General features: G+C 52.1%; 1 protein-coding gene across 1 annotated transcript in view; it reads left to right on the forward strand.

The window, feature by feature from the left end:
- The window catches only part of ADAMTSL3 (ADAMTS like 3), a gene marked incomplete at both ends in the record, with an annotated part of 163338 nt that overhangs the window by 11580 nt on the left and 129427 nt on the right, over window positions 1-22331 (forward strand). The window contains 1 exon segment of the mRNA XM_080651713.1: window positions 20233-20352. Within this exon segment, the coding sequence (XP_080507839.1) occupies window positions 20233-20352 (120 nt within the window).

The raw sequence follows: 22331 nt of genomic DNA on the forward strand, positions 1-22331 counted from the left end.
TCATGGATCGGCTGCCTCCTGCACGCCCCTCACTGGGGATGGAGCCCGCCACCCGGGCATGTGTCCTGACCAGGAATAGAACCCTGACCTCCTGGTTCATAGGTTGATGCGTAACCACTAAGCTACACTGGCTGGGCAGTGGATGCTAACAGTGTTTTTCACTCACGAAATAGCCAAGGAAATCTCGTCCTTCCGAAGGCGCACGGCATCATTTCTTAAAACTCATGTGGAAGCACTGGCTGAGCTCAGAACCCTGTGTTGCTCTAACCCCGTGGTCGGCAAACTGCGGCTCGCGAGCTACATGCGGCTCTTTGGCCCCTTGAGTGTGGCTCTTCCACAAAATACCACGGCCTGGGCGAGTCTATTTTGAAGAAGTGGCGTTAGAAGAAGTTTAAGTTTAAAAAATTTGGTTCTCAAAAGAAATTTCAATCGTTGTACTGTTGATATTTGGCTCTGTTGACTAATGAGTTTGCCGACCACTGACCTAACCGGTTTGGTTCAGTGGATAGAGCATCAGCCTGTGGAGTGAAGGGTCCCAGGTTCGATTCCGGTCAAGGGCATGTACCTTGGTTGTGGGCACATCCCCAGTGGGGGGGGTACAGGAGGCAGCTGATCAATGTTTCTCTCTCATCGATGTTTCTAGCTCTATCCCTCTCCCTTCCTCTCTGTAAAAATCAATAAAGTACAGAGTGGCCAGATGATGATGATCTCTGAACGCATAATAACCTGGCCACTCAGTGTATATCCTATATAATAAAAGGCTAATATGCAAATTGTCCCCTCGACCAGGAGTTCAACCAGCAGTCAGGCCGGCCAACCGCCCATGTCCCCTCCCCCTGGCCAGGCTGGCCAGACCCCACCCATACACGAATTCATGCACCGGGGCTCTAATATATATATATATGTATATGTATATGTATATGTATATGTATATGTATATGTATATATACACACACACACACACACACACACACACACACACACACACTGAGTGGCCAGATTATTATGTGTTCAGAGATCATCATCATCTGGCCACTCAGTGTATATTAAAAAAAAAAAAAAGAACCCTGTCTTATCACGTGAGACTGGGGGATTTGCACGTAATTCTGAGATTCAGTTAAAAACCCATTGGCGACCATCCCTGCTGAAGTCAAGCAAGAAAAGTGATCTTAATGGAAACTCATGGGAGACTAGACTGGGAGGTAAAAGTGCCAATGGGTCCCTAATCTGTGGTTAGCCTTTAGAATCCACAGGTCCCCCTCCTTCCTCTCTGATAGGAAGGCGAGGACGTTGTAAGGAGTTTGGACTTCTGAGGCGCGGCAGAATCCCCTTCGTGGGAGGTGCGGGTTGCAAATACTTTCCTGTGGTCTGTAGCTTCATTTTCATTATCATTGCTAGAGGCCCGATGCACGGAATTCACGCAGGAGGAGGCCTTCCTTCCCCCGGCTGCCGGCACTGGTTTCCCTCCAGGCACCTGGGACTCAGGCTTCTCTCGTAGCCCCGGCTTCATCCGGAAGGACATCCGGAAGGACGTCCGGTCTAATTAGCATCTTACCCTTTTATTATTACAGATTATATTTTGTTGTTAGTCCTCAACCGAAGATATTTTCCATTGATTTTTTTTCTTTCTTTCTTTCTTTTTTTTTTTAGGGAGAGAGAGGGAAAGACAGAGAGAAACAGCGATGAGCGAGAAACACATCCATTGGTTGCCACTGCACGCACCCCAACCAGGGCCTGGCCTGGGAGGAGCCTGCCACCGAGGTACATGCCCTTGACCGGAATCGAACCCGGGACCCTTTGGTCTGCAGGCCGACGCTCTATCCACTGAGCAACACCAGCCAGGGCTCCTCTTAATATTTTTGCCAAACAAAAGTCTTCAATTTTGAAAAAGTCCAAGTTATCAGGTTCCTTTTTTTTTTTTTTTTTTTTAATTTGTGGATCATGGTTTTTGAAATCATGGCTAAGAACTCCATTTTGAATTCATTTGTATGAGCTGTGAGGTTAGTTAGGGTCAAGACTCACTTTTTGCCCAGCTGGCGTGGCTCAGCGGTTGAGCATCGACCTATGAACCAGGAGGTCAGGGTTGGATTCCCAGTCAAGGGCACAGGCCCGGGTGGCGGGCTCGATCCCCAGTGTGGGGCGTGCAGGAGGCAGCCGACCCATGATGCTCTCTCATCGTTGATGTTTCTCTTTCTCTCTCCCTCTTCCTTCCTCTCTGAAATCAATAAAAATAAAAAGACTTAGCTTGGCCTATGGAGCCCATTGCTCCAGCCTCACTGGTTGAAAAGACCATCCTCCCCGCACTGAGTAACTTCTTTGTTAGAAATCATCTGGGAATGTTCGTACGGATTCTGTTTCCGAATTCTGTTTTGTCCCATTGATCTGTGTATTATTGGGACGGAGCCCACCTGCCCTCCCCGCTGGCCTGCTCGCCCCCAACTGCCCCCCTGCCAGCCTGCTCACCCCCAACTGCACCCCCACCCACCAGCCTGATCACCCACGGCCTGATTGCCCCTAATACAAATATGTAATACCTTAATCAATATGGTCCTCCAATACCTGGCTCTATTACTGTAGCCACAGAGTAAGACATGGAGTACATTGATGCCTCCCACTTGATTCTTTTTAAAAAAATATTTTTATTGATTTCAGAGACAAAGGGAGAGGGAGAGGGAGATAGAAACATCCATGATGAGAGAGAATCATGTATCGGCTGCCTCCTGCACGCCCCCCACTGGGGATTGAACCAGCATCCAGGCATGTGCCCAGGACCCTTCAGTCCGCAGGCCGGCGCTCTATCCATTGAGCCACACCAGCTAGGGCATCTTGATTCTTCTTTATCACAATGGCGTTAGCTATTCTGGTGCCTTTGCGTTTCCATATACATTTTTTAAAATTTATTAATTTTTGAGAGAGAGAAGAAGAGAGGGAAGGAGGGCTGGAGGGAGGGAGAGGGAGAGAGAAACATTGATTTGTTGTTCTGCCCATGTATGCATCCATTGGTTGATTTTTTAAAAAATATATTTTTTATTGATTTCAGAGAGGAAGGGAAAGGGAGAGAGAGAGATGGAAACATCAATGATGAGAATCATCGATGGGGTGCCTCCTGCATGCCCCCTACTGGGGATTGAGCCCGAACCCGGACATGTGCCCTGACCAGAATCAACCAGTGACCTCTTGATTCCTGGGTCAACAGTCAACCATGAGCAACTGGCTGGGCCACTGGTTGGTTCTTGTATGTGTCCTCACGGGGATCGAACCTGCAACCTTGACGTTTCGGGATGACACGCTCACCACCTGAGCTACCCAGCCAGGGCTGTCTGCTATGTTGAGGTGTGTTGTATGTCTAAGGGTATGGTCTGCCCTGGTGAATGTACCATGGACACTTGAAAAAAAAATCTCTATTCTGCTGTTGTTGGGTTCTTTAAGTGCCAATTACATCTTCTTGGTTGACGATGTTGTTTAGTTCTTCTATACCCTTGTGGATTGCTCTATCTAGCTATCGAATCCATTGCTGGGAGAGGGGTGTTGAGATCCCCAGCCAAAACTGTGGATTTGTCTATCTTTCCTCTCAATGTTATTCGCAGCTTTTTAAAAAATATATATTTTTATTGATTTCAGAGAGGAAGAGAGAGGGAGAGAGAGATAGAAACATCCATGATGAGAAAGAATCATTGATCGGCTGCCTCCTGCACGCCCCCTACTGGGGATCAAGCCTGCAACCCAGGCATATGCTCTTGGTCGGAATCAAACCCGGGACCCTTCAGTCTGCTGGCCGATGCTCTATCCATTGAGCCAAACCTGCTAGGGCTATTCACAGCTTTTCATTTATTTAATTTAATTTTATTAATTTTTTTTATTGTCTAAAGTTTTACATAAGTCTCCTCTTCCCCCAATTGACCCTCTGCCCCCAGCCATTCCCAGCCCGGGCAAGCCCCCACCACCCCAGTGTCTGTGTCCATTGGTGATGATCAAATGCATGTATACAAGTCTTTTGGTTGCTCTCTAACCCCCCCATTTGTCTCTGGATCTATTCTTGTTCATCACGTTATCATTATATCCCACATATGACTGAGATCATGTGATATTTATCTTTCTCCGACTGGCTTATTTCGCTTAGCATAATGCTCTCCAGGTCCATCCATGCTGCTGCAAATGGTAAGAATCACTTCTTTTTTATAGCAGCGTAGTATTGCATTGTGTAGATGGACCACAGTTTTCTAATCCACTCATCTGCTGATGGGCACTTAGGCTGTTTCCAAATCTTAGCTATGGTGAGTTTTGCTGCTATGAACATAGGGTGCATATATCCTTTTTGATTGGTGTTTCTAGTCTTTTGGGATATAATCCTAGGAGTGGGATCCCTGGGTCCAATGGGAGTTCCATTTTTAGTTTTTTGAGGAAACTCCATACTGTTCTCCACAGTGGCTGCATTCCCACCAGCAGTGCACGAGGGTTCCTTTTTCTCCGCATCCTCGCCAGCACCTCTTGTTTGTTGATGTGTTGATGGCAGCCATTCTGACAGGTGTGAGATGGTACCGCATTGTCGTTTTGATTTGCATCTCTCGGATGATGAGTGACTTTGAGCATGTTTCCATGTGTCTCTCGGCCTTCTGTGTGTCCTCTTTCGAAAAGTGTCTCCTTAGGGCCTTTGCCCATGTTCTGATGGGATCGTTTATCTTCCTTTTGTTAAGTTGTCTGAGTTCCGTGTATTCGCAGGTTTTGATCAGGCGTGTTGAAGGTGTGTTGTGTGGTGCACACACCTGTAGGATTCCCGTGTTTCTTGGTGGGATGTGCCTCTGGGTCCCTCTTTGACCCTGTGACTCTGGGGGTGTGGTCATGACTGTCGCAGGCTACCCCATGGCACAATATGAGGTAGACGAGTTGTCTTTAAAAACTCAGGGCAGTCAGACCGTCCAGGATCACGGAGCAGACCGGCTGGCGTGGCTCAGTGGTTGAGCGTCGACCTATGAACCAGGAGGTCACGGTTAAATAAAATTATATCTAATGAGAGGCCCGTGCAGGAAATTCATTCACTCGTCGGGGAGGCGGGGGGGTCCCTCAGCCTGGCCTGCGCCCTCTCGTAGTCCAGGAGCCCATGGGGGATGTCCGACTGCCGAGGAGGCGGGAGAGGCTCCCGCCACCACCGCTGTGAGCCCGGCTTCGGCGTCTGGCTGAGTGGTGCTCCCCCTGTGGGAGTCACTGACCACCAGGGGGCAGCTCCTGCATTGAGCGTCTGCCCCCTGGTGGACAATGCGCATCCTAGTGACCAGTTGTTCGGCCGTTTGGTCGATTTGCATATTAGCCTTTTATTAGATAGGATTTTTAAAATGTTTAAAAACGTAAAAATAAATAAAAACTCGAGGCAAACAGACCATCGAAGATCATGGAGCACAAACACACCTACCCAGGACCTCAGAACAAGCGAGGGTCAGCGCTAAGACCGGAGACGCTCCTGGCGCTCAGTGGGTGTCTCACTCCGGACCACCAGGGACATCCATGCCGGTAGCTAGTGGCTGAGTCACGCTCCCTGTCGCTGCCGTAGGCCCATCTTCCTTTACTTCTTTTATTTCTTTTTTTAAAAAATATATTTCTTCTTCTTTTTAATATATTTTTTTATTGATTTCAGAGAGGAAGGAGGAAGGAAAGAGAGATAGAAAAATCCATGATGAGAGCGAATCATTGATTGGCTGCCTCCTGCACGCCCCCTACTGGGGATCCAGCCTGCAACCCAGGCTTGTGCCCTTGGCCGGAATCGAACCTGGGACCCCTCAGTCCGCAGGCTGACACTTTATCCACTGAGGCAAGCCATCTAGGGCTAAATATAATTTTTCTTGATTTCAGAGAGGAAGGGAGAGGGAGAGAGCCATAGAAACATCCATGATGAGAGCGAATCATGGATCGGCTGCCTCCTGTACGCCCCTTACTGGGGATTGAGCCCACATCCCGGGCATGTGCCCTGACCGGAATCGAACCGTGACCTCCTGGTTCACAGGTCGATGCTCAACCCCTGAGCCACCCCGGCCGCGCTTCTTTCATTTTCACTCTTCCTTCTATCCCATCCCTTTCCCCCTCCCTTCCCCACTATGCTAGGTCTCTCCAGGGCGCCCACCAGAATGGCTTGTCCTTGCTGGGGGCCCTGGGCAGGAGTCCGGCCCGCCGGGGGGGTGGGAGCAGGCAGCCTGTGCTTGGTGTGCGGTTGGAGAGCAGGGTGGGCGAAGGCTGGAGCGAGTCCGCGTCTGTTTGTTGTTCAGGGAAGCGTGGTGGTTCCGGCATCGAAATAATGCTAATTGCTGTTCCCCTCGGCTTGGCTGCCTTCCTTACATTTCCCACCAGAGAGCAGACGTCATCGAATGACTTTCCTTATGAATGTTTGCTTTTTTTTTTTTTTTTTCCAGAAGCGAGCTGTGTTTATTCCTTCTGTTACAAAACTGTGTTGTTTATAACGGGTGAAGAAATGTGGATTTATTCTTTTTAAAAAATACACTGATGAATTTTTTAAAAAGATTATGTGGCCAGATGATAATGATCTCTGAACGTATAATCATCTGGCCACTCAGTGTATATCCTATAGAATAAAAGGCTAATATGCAAATGGTCCCCTCCACCAGGAGTTCGACCAACAGGCAGGCCGGCCAACTGCCCATGTCCCCTCCCCCTGGCCAGGCTGGCCGGGCCCCACCCATGCACGAATTCATGCACCGGGCCTCTAAGATATATATACACATACATACTGAGGGGAAGGGAGATGGGGAGAGAGAGACAGAAACATCAATGATGAGAGAGAATTACGATCAGCTGCCTCCGGCACACCCCCTACTGGGGATGGAGCCCATAACCCGGGCATGTGCCCTGACTGGGAATTGAACTGTGACCTCCTGGTTCATAGGTCGGCACTCAACCACTGAGCCACGCCGGCCAGGCTATTTGAAATGTAATGTAGCGTGTAAGTTCCAGCGTGTAAGTTCCAGCTGAGCAGGGTATCCGTGTGCCTAGAACGGCTGTGGCCCATGACAGGCGCTCAGAATTATTTGCTGAATGAACGGATGAATGGATGGGTGGATGTTTATCCATCTGATCATGTATAGTTTGCCATTTTGTATGCTCCTTTTTAAAAAAATATATCTTTTATTGATTTTTTTACAGAGAGGAAGGGAGAGGGATAGAGAGCTAGAAACATCGATGAGAGAGAAACATCGGTCAGCTGCCTCCTTCACACTCCCTACTGGGGATATGCCCACAACCAAGGTACATGCCCTTGACCGGAATCGAACCCGGGACCCTTCAGTCCGCAGGCCGACGCTCTATCCACTGAGCGACACCGGTCAGGGCTGTATGCTCCTTCTTACCTTGATGCCACACAGTTCTCCTGATATATTTTGTTTTTAATGTTTAGTCTCATTTATATGGGATATTAGAGGCCCGGTGCACTAATTCATGCACCAGTGGGGTCCCTAGGCCTGGCCTGGGGGATCGGGCCAAAACGGCTCTCCGACATCCTCTGAGGGGTCCTGGATTGCGAGAGGGCGCAGGCCAGGCCGAGGGACCCCACTGGTGCACGATCCAGGCCAGGGAGGGACACGGGAGGTTGGCCAGCTGGGGAGGGACTATGGGAGGGCTCCAGGGCGTGTCCGGCCCGTCTCACTCAGTCCAATTGGCCGGACCCCAGCAGCAAGCTAACCTACCGGCCCTGGTCAGGGACATGCAGGAGGCAACCCAGGCATGTGCCCTTGACCGGAATCGAACCCGGGACCCTTCAGTTGGCAGGCTGACGCTCTAGCCACTGAGCCACACCAGATAGGACCTTTTAAAAAATATATTTCTTTATTGATTTCAGAGAGGGAGAGAGAGAGAGAGAGGAGAGAGAGAGAGAGAGAGAGAGAGAGAGAGAGAGAGACATCAATGATGAGAGAGAATCACGGATCGGCTGCCTCCTGCATGCCCCACCCTGGGGATGGAGTCCCCAACCCGGGCCTGTGCCCTGACCGGGAATCGAACTGTGACCTCCTGGTTCCTAGGTCGATGCTCAATCCCTGAGCCACGCCGCCCCAGGAACGAGGATGTTTTTTCCTTTTTTTTTTTTTCTTTTTCTTTTTACAGAGAGCATAAGGAGGGGGTGGGGAGAGAGACATTGATGTGAGAGTCACATCGATTGGTTGCCTCCCACTTGCTTCCCAACCAGGGCTGGGGCGGGGGGTCAATTCGGAAAAAAGGAGACATATGTTATACTTTGAACAATAAATTTTTTTTAAAATATATTTTTATCAATTATTTAGAGAGAGAGGAAAGGAGAGGGAGAGAGAGAGAAAAATATCCATGATGAGAGAGAATCATGGATCGGCTGCCTCCTGCACGCCCCACACTAGGGATGGTGCCCACAACCCGGGCCTGTGCCCTGACCGGGAATCGAACCCTGACCTCCTGGTTCACAGGTCGACGCTCAACCCCTGAGCCACACCAGCCGGGCTGAGGCTGGTGCTCTCTTTATGGACTTGAGTCTTCATCCCAATAGCATCCTACGTGGCGACAGCTTTTCCGGGATTCCATCGGAATGAAGTCACGCTGCTGCCGGATTTCCGCTCTGTCGATGGGGCGCCTTGAGGCCCCCGTTTTCATCGCCCCGTCGTGGTCCAGGGTTTATCGGTTCGTCCTGCCGCTGATGGCTCCTCTCCGTGCGGGCTGAGGTTTATGGGGGTGATCCTTCGTTTGGGAATTCCGCCTTCATTTCCGGGGTGAGATGGAGCTGCGATTTCTTCCTCGCACTGTTCCCCTCTGGTTTTGTTATCAAGGTCACGACCCCCTGGCAGGAACGGATTGGGGGATCCTTTCTTATTCTACGTGTCGAAGGTGCTTGTGAAAGAGTGGGATGGCCCTGACCGGTGTGGCTCAGTGGATAGAGCGTCGGCCTGCGGACGGAAGGGTCCCAGGTTCGATTCCGGTCAAGGGCATGGACCTTGGTTGCGGGCACGTCCCCAGTGGGGGTGTGCAGGAGGCAGCTGATCGATGTTTCTCTCTCATCGATGTTTCTAACTCTCTATCCCTCTCCCTTCCTCTCTGTAAAAATCAATAAAATATATATTTTTTTTTAAAAAGGAAAGAAAGAGTGGGATCATGGGCACTTGGCTTTGTAGCGCTCACATCGAAAACCTTCCGGTCTTTGTGGGAAGAAAGTGAAATACCGGTCCTGTGACTTCAAGGGTTTTTGAAGTAACTTAAGAGTTAGCTTTTGATGATTTAGAATTTCCTTTTTCTAAAACTTTTTTTTGTTTCTGCCCAGCCAGTGTGGCTCAGGGGTTGAGCATCGACCTAGGAACCAGGAGGTCACAGTTCGATTCCCGGTCAGGGCACAGGCCCGGGTTGCGGGCTCCATCCCCAGTGGGGGGCGTGCAGGAGGCAGCCAATCCGTGATTCTCTCTCATCATGGATGTTTCCATCTCTCTCCCTCTCCCTCCCTCTCTGAAATCAATAAAAATATATTAAAAAAGATAAATACATAAAGACATTGGCATCATTTTTTTCTTTTAAAAAATATTTTTATTGATTTGAGAGAGGAAGGGAGAGGGAGAGAGAGATAGAAACATCCATGATGAGAATCATGGATCGGCGGCCTCCTGCACACCCCCCACTGGGGACTGAGCCCACAACCTGGGCATGTGCCCTGACGGGGAATCGAACCTGGGACCCTTCAGTGCGCAGGCCGACGCTCTATCCACTGAGCCACCCCAGCCAGGGCCGGCATCATTGTTTTCTTAACTGGAGTTCTGCGACACGTTGCTTTGTTCCGGATCCTTTTCTTCCCTCTGTGTACATGGCCCCCGCCCTCTCTCTCCTGCGAGGTCGGGCAGCCTCGCTGGCCTCCTGCCTCCTGCCTCGCGCCCCCTCAGCCTGTCCTCTGTGTTAATCGTGTCACTTCTCTGTTGAGTACGGACACACACTGGCTTTACGGTCTGCCCTGCCGGGTCCTCTCCCGCTTCCGCTCCTAAATGTGTATCACTTTGATGACATTAAAAAAAAAAAAATACAGCCCTGGCCGGTGGTTCAGTGGTTAGAGCGTCGGCCTGCAGGCTGAAGGGTCTCGGGTTCGATTCCGGTCAAGGGCACGTGCCTCCTTTGCAGACTCGATCCCTAGCCCTGGCCAGGCACGTGGGGAGGGAGCCAGTCGATGTGTCTCTTTCACATCGATGTTTCTCTCTCTCTCCCTCTGTCTCTCCTCATCTTTTCCACTCTCTCTAAAAGTCAATGGGAAAATTGAAAGGTGGAGGGTGAGGGGGTAAGAGATCAACCAAAGGACTTGTATGCATGCGTATGAGCATAACCAGTGGACACAGATGGGTGGGGGAGGGAGGGCCTGTGCTGGCGGGGGGTGGAGGGGTGGCCAGAGGGAGGTCAATGGGGGGAAAAGGAGACTTATGTAATACTTCAAACAATGAAGAATTTTAAGTAAATATAAGTAAATAAATAAATAAATAATCAGTGGAAAAATGTCCTCAAGTGAGAATTAACCAAAATCCTATCTAATAAAAGGCTGATATGCAAATAGACCAGACTGCGGAACGACCGGTCGCTATGACACGCACTGACCACCGGGGGCAGACGCTCAACGCAGGAGCTGCCCCCTGGTGGTCAGTGTGATGTCTGGCTTCAGGCTTAGGCCCACTCCCCGCGGGCCTAAGCCCTCAGTAGGACATCCCCCGAGAGGGCGCAGGCCGGGCCGAGGGGCCCCCTTCCCCGAGTGCACAAGTTTCATGCACGGGGCCTCTGGGAATAATAATGAGACAGTAAGGAGACCAAATAACGGCCTTCCATCTTCATGCCGGATCTTCCCCCGTTATGAGGATTTTGGAGCTCACCTGCCTCAAGCATCTCCACCCCACCCACCCCCCGTTTCACCACGTGGGGTGTAGGCCCGGAGCCACCCCGTGTCTCATGCAGGTGGGCTGGCCCCCCAGGCCCTCCACTGTGAACCAGCCCCTTCCTAACCTTGGACGTCCATCACCAAGAAGCACAGGTGTGCCGTGTGGGCCATTTTGTCGAGTGTGTGACTGTGAGCTTCCCCGTGGACGGGACTGTTACTCAGACCAATCCAGGCGATGTTTTCATGGCAGATATATACAGACAGGGGTGATGAGCGTTTTTAAAATTTGTTATTTGTTTTTTAACTGATTGATCTCAGAGAGGAAGGGAGAGAGAGAGAGAGAGAGAGAGAGAGAGAGAGAGAGAGAGAGGGCTAGAAACATCCATGATGAGAGAGAATCATGGATCGGCTGCCTCCTGCACCCCCCCGCTGGGGATCTAGCCTGCAACCCGGGCATGTGCCCTGACCGGGAGTTGAACCATGACCTCCTGGTTCATAGGTTGATGCTCAGCCACGGAGCCAAGCTGGCAGGGCAAGTGTACTGATGTTTTAAGCACTCCAAAGATTAGTTATCACTCTTGTATATGATGGAGAGATTAAAATGAGCTGGTGTGGCTCAGTGGACAGACCGTTGGCCTGCAGACTGAAGGGTCCCAGGTTCGATTCCCGCTCAGGGCACATGCCCAGGTTGTGGGCTCGATCCACAGTGTGGGGTTTGCAGGAGGCAGCCGATCGATGATTCTCTCTCATCATGGATGTTTTTGCCTCTCTATCCCTCTCCCTGCCTCTCTAAAATCAATAAAAATATATATATATTAAAAAAAAGATAAAAAAGAAATTAAAATGATACTTTAAAGAAAGAGATCAATTTAAATCTGTAAACCTATATCATGCCCAAGACCCCACTTGATCCAAACACTACCGTTTGCATTCTTTTTTTTTTTTAACAAAAAAATTTTTTTATTGATTTTTTACAGAGAGGAAGGAGGAGGGATAGAGAATTAAAAACATCGATGATGAGAAACACCAATCAGCTGCCTCCTGCACGCCCCCTACTGGGGATTGAGCCCAAAACCAAGATACTAAAGCCCTTGACCAGAATCGAACCCGGGACCCTCCCATCCTAGGGCCGATGCGCTATCCACGGAGCCACACCGGCTGGGGCCCTCTTTACAAACAAAGAAACACAAAACACAGGAAAGAGTGTGTCTGTCATAATCTCTCCTGCGAGTGGATGTTTCCCGGTGACTCACCATCCAGTTGCAGGGCTCAGCATCTTCCTTACAGAACAGTCTCACCTTTCGTCTCAAACAAGTCCTTAGCATTTCTAAAAGAATATACATTTTTATTGATTTCAGAAAGGAAGGGAGAGAGAGAGAGAGAAACATCCATGATGAGAAGGAATCACGGATCGGCTGCCTCCCGCACGCCCCCCACTGGGGATCGAGCCCACAACCCGGGCCTGTGCCCTGACCTGGAATTGAACCCGGGACCCTTCAGTCCGCAGGCCGACGCTCTATCCACTGAGCCACACCAGCCAGGGCTCTTTCCATTTTACCCTAACCCCTCAGTTCTTGTCACTCTTGGACATCAGCACGATGCCTTCTTACAGCACGGGAGCCAAGTGGCTGTCATCTCGCTTAAGAACTCCGAGGGGTGAGCCTGGCCAGCGTGGCTCAGGGGCTGAGCGTCCACCTAGGAACCAGGAGGTCAGGGTTCGATTTCCGGTCAAGGGCACCTGCCCGGGTTGCAGGCACGATCCCCAGTGGGGGGCTTGCAGGAGGCAGCCGGTCCATGATTCTCTCTCATCACGGATGTCCCTCTCTGCCTCCCCCTTCCTCTCTGACATCAATAAAAAATATACTCAGCCCTAATGGGTGTGGCTCAGTGGATAGAGCGTCAGCCCAGGGTGGACTGAAGGGTCCCGGGTTCGATTCCGGTCAAGGGCATGTACCTGAGCTGCGGGCTGGATCCCCAGTAGGAGGTGTGCAGGAGGCAGCTGATCCGTGCTTCTCTCTCATCGAGGTTTCTCACTTTCTATCCCTCTCCCTTCCTCTCTGTAAAATGAAACAAATCAATGAAAAAAAGCCCTGTCCGGTGTGGCTCAGTGGATAGAGCAGGGGTGGGCAAACTTTTTGACTCGAGGGCCGCAATGGGTTCTTAAACTGGACCGGAGGGCCGGAACAAAAGCATGGATGGAGTGTTTGTGTGAACTAATATAAATTCAAAGTAAACATCATTACATAAATGGGTACGGTCTTTTTTTTTTTTCCAATAGTTTTATTCATTTCAAACATTTCAACAAGAAGAATGTAAACACTAATTATTATAATATGAAACTTCAAAAAACGGAGGAATCATAGCACAATAACATACCTTATATTGAAGATGGCAAAGGCAAAATAAAATTGCCTAACAAAGGAAATGTACAAAAGCCTTTCAAATTAAACTTAAATATAATAAAATAATTTAAAACTAAAACAAATAGAAAAGAACAAAATGTGTAAACAGTAAATTAAACATTTTCTTTAGTGCAACTTCCAAATTATGCCCGGGACGTAGATGTAGATGGCAATGTAGACTGGGTTGAAAGGTTTTCGGTCTTTAAAACATCAACTTCAGTGGGAACAGTGTTGTTGGTCTCCTTTTTAGCTAATGCTCTGATCCTGTGCTCTCCAGGGGCGTGTCTCCCTCCATCACCACGATAACGTGTCTCCGCATTCCCAGGGTGATGTCGGGGACGCGTCCGCGGGCATTCCAAGGAGCCTCTGGAAGATGGAGAGGGTGTTCCTTCTACTGAATGGGGATATAAATCCGCCCACTCAGAAGAAGGAGCTGCGGCCGTGTTTCCCGACGTTGCCATGTTAACACTGCTGCTGGTGAAGGAGCTGAGGGGAGAGCAAGAGAACCCTCCGCTCTTTTGGATCCGCGGGCCGGATAGAACAGCCGAACGGGCCGGATCCGGCCCGTGGGCCGTAGTTTGCCCACGGCTGGGATAGAGTGTTGGCCTGTGGACTGAGGGGTCCCAGGTTTGATTCTGGTCAGGGCACATGCCTAGGTTGCAGGCTCAATCCCCAGTGGGGGGTGTGCAGGAGGCAGCTGATCCATGATTCTCTCTCATCGATGTTTCTAACTCTCTATCCCTCTCTCTTCCTCTCTGAAATCAATAAAGATATATATATATTTTTTTTTAAAAAAAAGAGAATTCCAAGGGGCGTGAGCATCCAGACACCCCGAAGGCCTCCTGCCCTGAGCTCAGCAAAACACACGGGCTGGCGAGGAATCGGGAGGCTGTCGGAGGATGTGCACACAGCCCAGTCCTGGCTCTTGCCCCTCCGGGAAGGCCGAGGGGGGAAGCCTGCAGGGTTTGGACCCCGCAGACAATCTGTTTCCTGAAGGAGAGAAAGGCCTTAAATAAACAGAGCGTGTTCCCAGCCGGCTCTGGGCTGTGTCAGGAGGAGTCTCCCGGCCAAGTTGGGAAGAGCTGGTAACACTATTCTCTCTCTCTCTCTCTCTCTCTCTCTCTCTTTCTCTCTCTCTCTCTCATTTTAAAGTACCATTAAGAGGAATTCTATTTTATTATTATTTAAAAAAATCTGTGGTGGTTTTTGCCTTGGCTGGTGTGGCTCAGTGGATAGAGCATCGGCCTGCGGACTGAAGGGTCCTGGGTTCGATTCCGGTCAAGGGCACGTACCTCAGTTGCGGGCACATCCCCGGCCCGGGCCCTGGTTAGGGCGCGTGCAGGAGGCAACCCATCGATGTGTCTCTCCCCCATCGAGGTTTCTCTCTGTCTCTCCCTCTCTCTTCTACTCTCTCTAAGAATCAATGGGAAAATATCCTCGGGTGAGGATTAAAAATATAATAAAATATGTTTTTATTGATTTTTAGTCAGAGAGGAAGGGAGAGGGAGAGAGAGAGAGAGAGAAACATCAATGGGAGAGAATCATGGATCGGCTGTTTTAGATACAATCAGTACGGCTGCTCTAGCCACTGAGCCAAACAAGCCAGGGCTAAAGTTTATGTTTTAGATGCAATAGTGGGAGGACACATGTGTTTGTAGTGTCTTTTAAGCAAGGACACCCAAAGGTTAAGCATACAGATTCCAGTAAACACCCGGGGTCTGCATGTGCTCAGACTTGTTGGGAAAGGACAAGGAATAATTGGGGGTGCCGCCTTCGGCACACCCCTAAGTCTCCCCTAATTCGGAATTCCGGTAAACAGGGCGGGCGGCCTTCCGTGAAACTTCCCTTTTCTCAGAATGTCCTCCTTACCAACTTTCCCACCATCTTGTGTGATCCCCGACAGTTTCCCCCGAGGGAGGAAGGGAGAGAAGGAGGAAGGGAAAGAAATGGGCCGGAGGGGATCATGCCCTCAGCAGTGGGGGTCTGAGTGTCCCTAGTGCTATGACCTGCCCACCCGTGTCTAGGCTTCTTCCCGTGTAGATGCCACACACCTCCCGGGGGAGCTCTGGGGATGAGGTGAGACAGCAGTCATGATTCCCAGTTCATAGTACACTGAGTGGCCAGGTGATGATGATCTCTGAACACATAATAACCTGGCCACTCAGTGTCTATCCTATATCATAAAAGGCTAATATGCAAATTGTCTCCTCGACCAGGAGTTCGACCAGCAGGCAGGCCGGCCAACCGCCCATGTCCCCTCCCTATGGCCAGGCTGGCCAGACCCCACCCATGCACAAATTCATGCACCAGGCCTCTAATATATATATATACTAGAAGCCCGGTGCAGGAAATTCGTGCATGGGGGGGGAGTGTCCCTCAGCCCAACCTGCACCCTCTCCAATCTGGGACCCTTCGAGGGATGTCCAACTGCCCGTTTAGGCCTGATCCCTGCTGGCTCCTAACTGCTCACCTGCCTGCCTTCCTGATTGCCCCTAACCGCTTCTGCCTGCCAGCCTGATCACCCCCTTACCACTCCCCTGCCAGCCTGATTGATGCCTAACTGCTCCCCTGCCAGCCTGTTTGCCCCTAACTGCCCTCCCCTGCAGGCCTGGTCACCCCTAACTGCCTTCCCCTGCCTGCCTGTTTGCCCCTAACTACCCTCCCCTGCAGGCCTGGTCTCTCCCAACTGCTCTCTCCTGCAGGCCTGGGTCCCCCCCCCCAACTGCCCTTCCCTGAAGGCCCGGTCACCCCCAACTTCCCTCCTCTGCTGGCCTGGTCACCCCTAACTGCCCTCCCCTGCAGGCTTGATGGCCCCCAACTGCCCTCCCTTGCAGGCCTGGTCCCTCCCAACTGCCCTCCCCTGCTGGCCACCTTGTGGTGGCCATCTTGTGTCCACATGGGGGCAGGATCTTTGACCACATGGGGGCAGCCATCTTGTGTGTTGGAGTGATGGTCAATCTGCATATTACTCTTTTATTAGATAGGATAGAGGCCTGGTGCATGGGTGGGGGCCAACTGGTTTGCCCTGAAGGATGTCCCAGATCAGGGTGGGGGTTCCCTTCCAGCATGGGGTGGCCTGGGCAAGGGGCCTGTGGTGGTTTGCAGGCCAGCCATGCCCCCTGGAGACCCAAGCAGAGGCCCTGGGATCTGGGATTTATTTATCTTCTACAATTGAAACTTTGTAGCCTTAAGCATAGGCCAAGACAGGCCAGAGCTGCAGAAGCTGGGCTTCCTCCATCGCCGGGGGCAACCCTAGCCTCCTGCTCTCTCCAGCTCCATGGCTGCTGCCATTTTTGTTGCGATTTATTTATCTTCTATCATTGAAACTTTGTAACCTTGAGTGGAGGCCTGGGCCTGCCAGGGTGTGTGGAAAGCTTGGCTTCCTCCATTGCCGGGGAAACCCAAGCCTCCCTCCTGCTCGCTCTGTGGCCACAGCCATCTTGGTTGGGGTTAATATGCATACTTGCTCCTGATTGGCTGGTGGGCATGGCTTGTGGGTGTAGCGGAGTGATGGTTAATTTGAATATTACTCTTTTATTAGATAGGATACATATTAATAAAAGAGAAACATGCAAATTGACCATCACTCTGCTATGCCCACCAGCCAATCGGGAGGGAATATGCAAATTAGAAAGCCAAAGATGGCGGCTGCCCAGCTGCTCCAGGCGCGGAGTGGTGGGGCAGGGCTGGACGCCTGCTATGAGGGGGAGGGCAGGGGGCGAAGAGATCTACAGGAGTGGCACTCCGGCTTCAGCAAAGATGAAGACTGCAGACTCCGGCCTGAGCAAAGGCCTGGGTCCCGGGTGCCAGAGGAAAACCGGTGCTGGAAGCCAAGGGAAGGAAGGTCTATGGCACGAATCTCTTCGTGCACCGGGCCTCTAGTGTGTGTGTATATACATATATATACACTGAGTGGCTAGATTATTATGCGTTCAGAGATCATAATAATCTGGCCACTCAGTGTAGATGCTCAATTATCCCGCGTTCCCTTCTCCCCGGCTTTCTTTCCCAAGGGCCCCAAGTCCCGGAGATGCTATGGAAGAGGGGTGGGGTGATGCTCTCTCTCAGGGGCCTCCTGATTCTGTAATTCTGTGACGCAGATGCTCGCTCTGTCCGGGATCCTGAGTTCCACTTAGAATGTGTGCATGTACAGGGCGGAGGGGGAGGGGAGATGGTGGGAAAGGTGTCGCTGGGCAGGGTGCCTCCTGCTCAGTGAGGGAGTCACTTCAGACGAGCGTGGTGTCTGTGAGCTTGCTAGGTCCTCAGAGTCCCCGTTGCCTTGGGAGGGAGGGAGTTCCCCGTCAGCAGAGGTAATCAAGTAGAGGCTGCAGGGCGTCGGGGCAGGATTGCTGAGGGAGACAGGCTCCCCCGTGGGACGGAGGCCCAACAGGAAAAACTCGGCAGAACATAAGCAGGTGGGCTCCAAGGAGGCTGAATCACTGGCAGGTGTGGGGATGGGGATGGATGTCAGGACCAGTGTGAGGTGGACCAGGGTGGCCTCAGCACAGACACCTGGGTGCTCACCTTGGCCTTGGCCAAGAGAGGCACTTCTGAGCCCATCAGCAGACGAGTGGCTAAAAAAGGCTGTGGTACATCTACACCGTGGAATACTACGCAGCAGTGAAAAAGGAGGATCTGTTACCCTCGGAGACAGCACGGAGGGACCTGGAGAGCATCATGCTAAGTGACATCAGCCAGTCAGAGAAAGACACGTGTCCCATGATCTCACTCCTATGTGGAATCTAATGAACAAAATAAACTCATGAACGGAGCGGATCCAGAGACAGTGAAGCGTGGAACAGAGGGCGGAATCTCAGAGGGAAGGGGAGAAGGGAGGGTGGGGGGGAGGTGATCAACCAAAGACCTGGTACGCATGTATGCATGGGCCATGGACACAGGCAATACGGTGGTGAAGGCCTGGGGTGGGGCAAGGGCAAGCTGGAGGGGAAATGGGGATAGAAGGGGACATCTGTAATACTTTCAACAATAAAGATTTATAAATAAACTAGAGGCCCAGTGCATGAAATTTGTGCACTCGGGGGGGGGGGGTGGGCATTCCTTCAGCCCGGCCTGCGCCCTCTCACAGTCTCGGACCCCTCGCTCCTTACCACCCGCCTGCTCCCTGCTCCTTAGCACTGCCACGGAGGAGGGAGAGGCTCCACCACCACCACTGCACTCTCCAGCTGTGAGCCCGGCTTCTGGCTGAGTGGTGCTGACCACCACTGACCACCAGGGGCAGCTCCTGCATTGGGCGTCTGCCCCCTGGTGGTCAGTGCATGTCATAGCGACCGGTTGTTCCACTGTTCAGTTGATTTGCATATTAGGCTTTTATTATATAGGACTAGAGGCCTGGTGCACGAAATTAGTGCATGGGGGGGAGGAGTGTCCCTCAGCCCAGCCTGCACCCTCTTCAATCTGGGACCCTTCAGGGGATGTCTGACTGCTGGTTTGGTGGGATCGGGCCTAAACCAGCAGTCGGACAACCCTCTCACAATCCAGGACTGCTGGCTTCTAACCGTTGCCTGATTGCCAATCTGATCGCCCCTAATTGCTCCCCTGCTGGCCTGATTGATGCCTAACTGTTCACCTGCTGGCCTGATCATCCCCAACTGCCCTCTCCTGCCAGCTGATAACCCCCAACTGCCCTCCCCTGCAGGCCCGGTTGCCCCCAACTGCCCTCCCCTGCAGGCCCGGTTGCCCCCAACTGCTCTCCCCTGCTGGCCATTTTGTGGTGGCCATCTTGTGATGATGTGAGGGCATTGTGCAAGGCCACGAGGGCCAACTAGGCATATTTTTAAAATATATTTTATTGACTTTTTACAGAGAGGAAGGGAGAGGGAGAGTTAGAAACATCAATGAGAGAGAAACATCGATCAGCTGCCTCCTGCATGCCCCCTACTGGGGATGTGCCCACAACAAGATACATGCCCTTGACCTGAATCAAACCTGGGACCCTTCTGTCCACAGGACGACTCTCTATCCACTGAGCCAAACCAGTTAGGGCTACCACCTAGGCTTTTATTAGTATAGACTAGAAGCCTGGTGCACGAAATTCACCCAGCCTGCACCCTCTCCAATCTGGGACCCCTCAAGGGATGTCTGACTGCCCGTTTAGGCCTGATCCCAGTAAGATTAGGCCTAAATGGGCAGTCAGACATCCCTCTCACAATCCAGGACTGCTGGCTCCCAACTGCTCGCCTGCCTGCCTTCCTGATTGCCCCTAACCGCTTCTGCCTGCCAGCCTGATCACCCCCTAACCACTCCGCTGCCAGCCTGATTGATGCCTAACTGCTCCCCTGTCAGGCCGTTTGCCCCTAACTGCCCCTCCCCTGCAGGTCTGGTTCCCCCCAACTGCTCTCCCCTACAGGCCTTGGTCCCCCCCAACTGCCCTTCCCTGCAGGCCCAGTCGCCCCCAACTTCCCTCCTCTGCCAGCCTGGTCACCCCTAACTGCCCTCCCCTGCAGGCTTGATGGCCCCCAACTGCCCTCCCTTGCTGGCCTGGTCCCTCCCAACTGCCCTCCCTTGCTGGCCATCTTGTGGCAGCCATCTTGTGTCCACATGGGGGCGGGATCTTTGACCACGTGGGGGCAACCATCTTGTGTGTTGGAGTGATGGTCAATTTGCATATTACTCTTTTATTTGATAGGATAATTCCGTGGTTGGCAAACTGCGGCTCGCGAGCCACATGTAGCTCTTTGGCCCCTTGAGTGTGGCTCTTCCACAAAATACCACGGCCTGGGCGAGTCTGTTTTGAAGAAGTGGCGCTAGAAGAAGTTTAAGTTTAAAAAATTAGGCTCTCCAAAGAAATTTCAATCGTTGTCCTGTTGATATTTGGCTCTGTGGACTAATGAGTTTGCCGACCACTGGGATAAGTGAATGAATGAATGAATAGAAAACACACACACACACACACACACACAAAGAGCGCGTGCTTCTGCTGGGGCCTCGCTTGTAATGGGTGACCTTGCCTTTCAGACCTCAGCAGAGACGTCCCCGGGGGCCTACTTCCTGCCCGAGTTCGCACTGTCCCCCCAGGGGAGTTTCCTGGAAGATACCACTGGGGAGCAGTTCCTCACCTATCGCTATGACGACCAGGTAAGCGCCTCCCTCTGGCCTGGCCAGGTGCCAAAGGGCGGGAGGCGGCGTCTCAGAGATGAGGCCGGAAGGATTCTGTCTCCCGGGGGCACCACTCAGGCCACGTGCCCTGATGCCCGGGGGACCCCACCCTTCCCCACAGGGTGCGGCTCTTGCGCTGGTCGGGACGTCGAATTGAGAATCGCTGTTTCTTATGTTTTCCGGAAACGTGTGACGGATCCGTTCATTCTGGCGATGGCCAGATTCATTATGCCATACTGAAGTTGCCCAAAAACACTGTTTTCTGATTACGCATTCCTTCCTTTGACCTCTGAGCTTTGACCCGCACCAAAGTTGTTTTTATTTTTATTTTTATATTTTATTGATTTTTACAGAAAGGAAGGGAGAGGGAGAGAGAGTCAGAAACATCGATGAGAGAGAAACATCCATCAGCTGCCTCCTGCACACCTCCTACTGGGGATGTGCCCGCAACCAAGGTACATGCCCTCGACCGGAATCGAACCCGGGACCCTTCAGTCCGCAGGCCGACGCTCTATCCACTGAGCCAAACCGGTTAGGGCCAAAGTGGGTTTTTTTTCCAAGCCTGTTTCCCAGAGAGGAACAAAGTGGGCATGCCTGTGTGCACATTTGTGTGAGCACGTGCATACATGTGCACATGAGTGGGGGCATGTGTGTGTGAATGGGCACACATGTCTGCAAGTGTGGGTATGAGTGCACATGTGTGCGAGGTTGTGTGTGTGTGTGAGTGTGTGCGGGTGCATGCACATGAATGTGTGGATATGTGCCTGTGTGTGCACATGTGCCTGTGAGCATGCGTGTGCATACATGTGCTCATGAGTGGGAGTGAGCATGCCCATACATATGCACTTGTGTCTGCAAGTGCACATGTGTGTGCATGTGTGTGATTGTATGGATGCGTGCACACATGTCGTGTGAGTGTGCATGTGTGTACGAGATTGTGCATGTGTACACACGTGTGCATGTGTGTGTGGGTGTGTATGTGTGTATGTGTTTAAATCACTGCAGGAGAACAAGGCTGTGGGTGGTGAGGATCAGACCCCGGCACCGGGACCCGGATTCCTTCCTCCACACACTTTCCCTTGATGCCTGAGCAGCTGAGGCCTATGCATGTCTTGGAGCCACTCCCGACTCTGTTGGAAACAGAGAATGTCAACATTGCCGGCCCTGGCTGGTGTGGCTCAGTGGATAGAGCATCGGCCTGCCCACCAAAGGGTCCCGGGTTCGATTCCGGTCAAGGCACATGCCCAGGTTGCAGGCTCGATCCCCAGTGTGGGGCGTGCAGGAGGCAGCCGATCAATGTGTCTCTCTCACATCGATGTTTTTCCCTGTCTCTCCCTCTCCCTTCCTCTCTCTCTGAAAACCAGTAGAAACATATCCCCGGGTGAGGATTAACAACACAAACAAAAAGCATTGCCGAACGCCGAGGTTTCTAGCAGGTGGGGCCTGAGTTCATGGGGCAGAGGGCCAGCGGGGTGTGGATTAAAGGGACGCGGGACTTGGATGGGTCTGGCGGACCTTGGCGCTGACAGGGCCACATGCCACGAGGAACAATGGGGGCCCACCATCTTCTCACAGCCCGTGACGGAGGCCTGAGTTCCTCCCGGCTGAGGCAGGCGGGTTGGGGTGGGGGGAGGAATTCCTAGTAGGAGCAGCTCTGGGAAGTCCCGTCGGCCCCACGGTGCGTGTGGATGTGGCCCCAGGGAGTGGGCCGGCTGTGAGACCCTCTGGAGCAGGCAGAGGGCGGGGGTGTGGGGTGGGGGGGGAAGGGCTGCTGCCTGGAACTCTGTGTCCCAGTCCCGGGGAGGGGCGACCCCCCATTATAAATATCCTCGGGTGAGGATGAAAAAACATCCTGATCCTCCAGGCCACTGCTGAGTGGGCTCTGGGAGGGTCGGGGTGAGGGCAGGCTGTGGGCCAGGGAACCCAGCCATGGCCAGGAGCTACCCAGGGCGTCAGGG

This window comes from Plecotus auritus (genome assembly GCF_963455305.1).
Source record: "Plecotus auritus genome assembly, chromosome: 15".
Lineage (NCBI taxonomy): Eukaryota > Metazoa > Chordata > Mammalia > Chiroptera > Vespertilionidae > Plecotus > Plecotus auritus.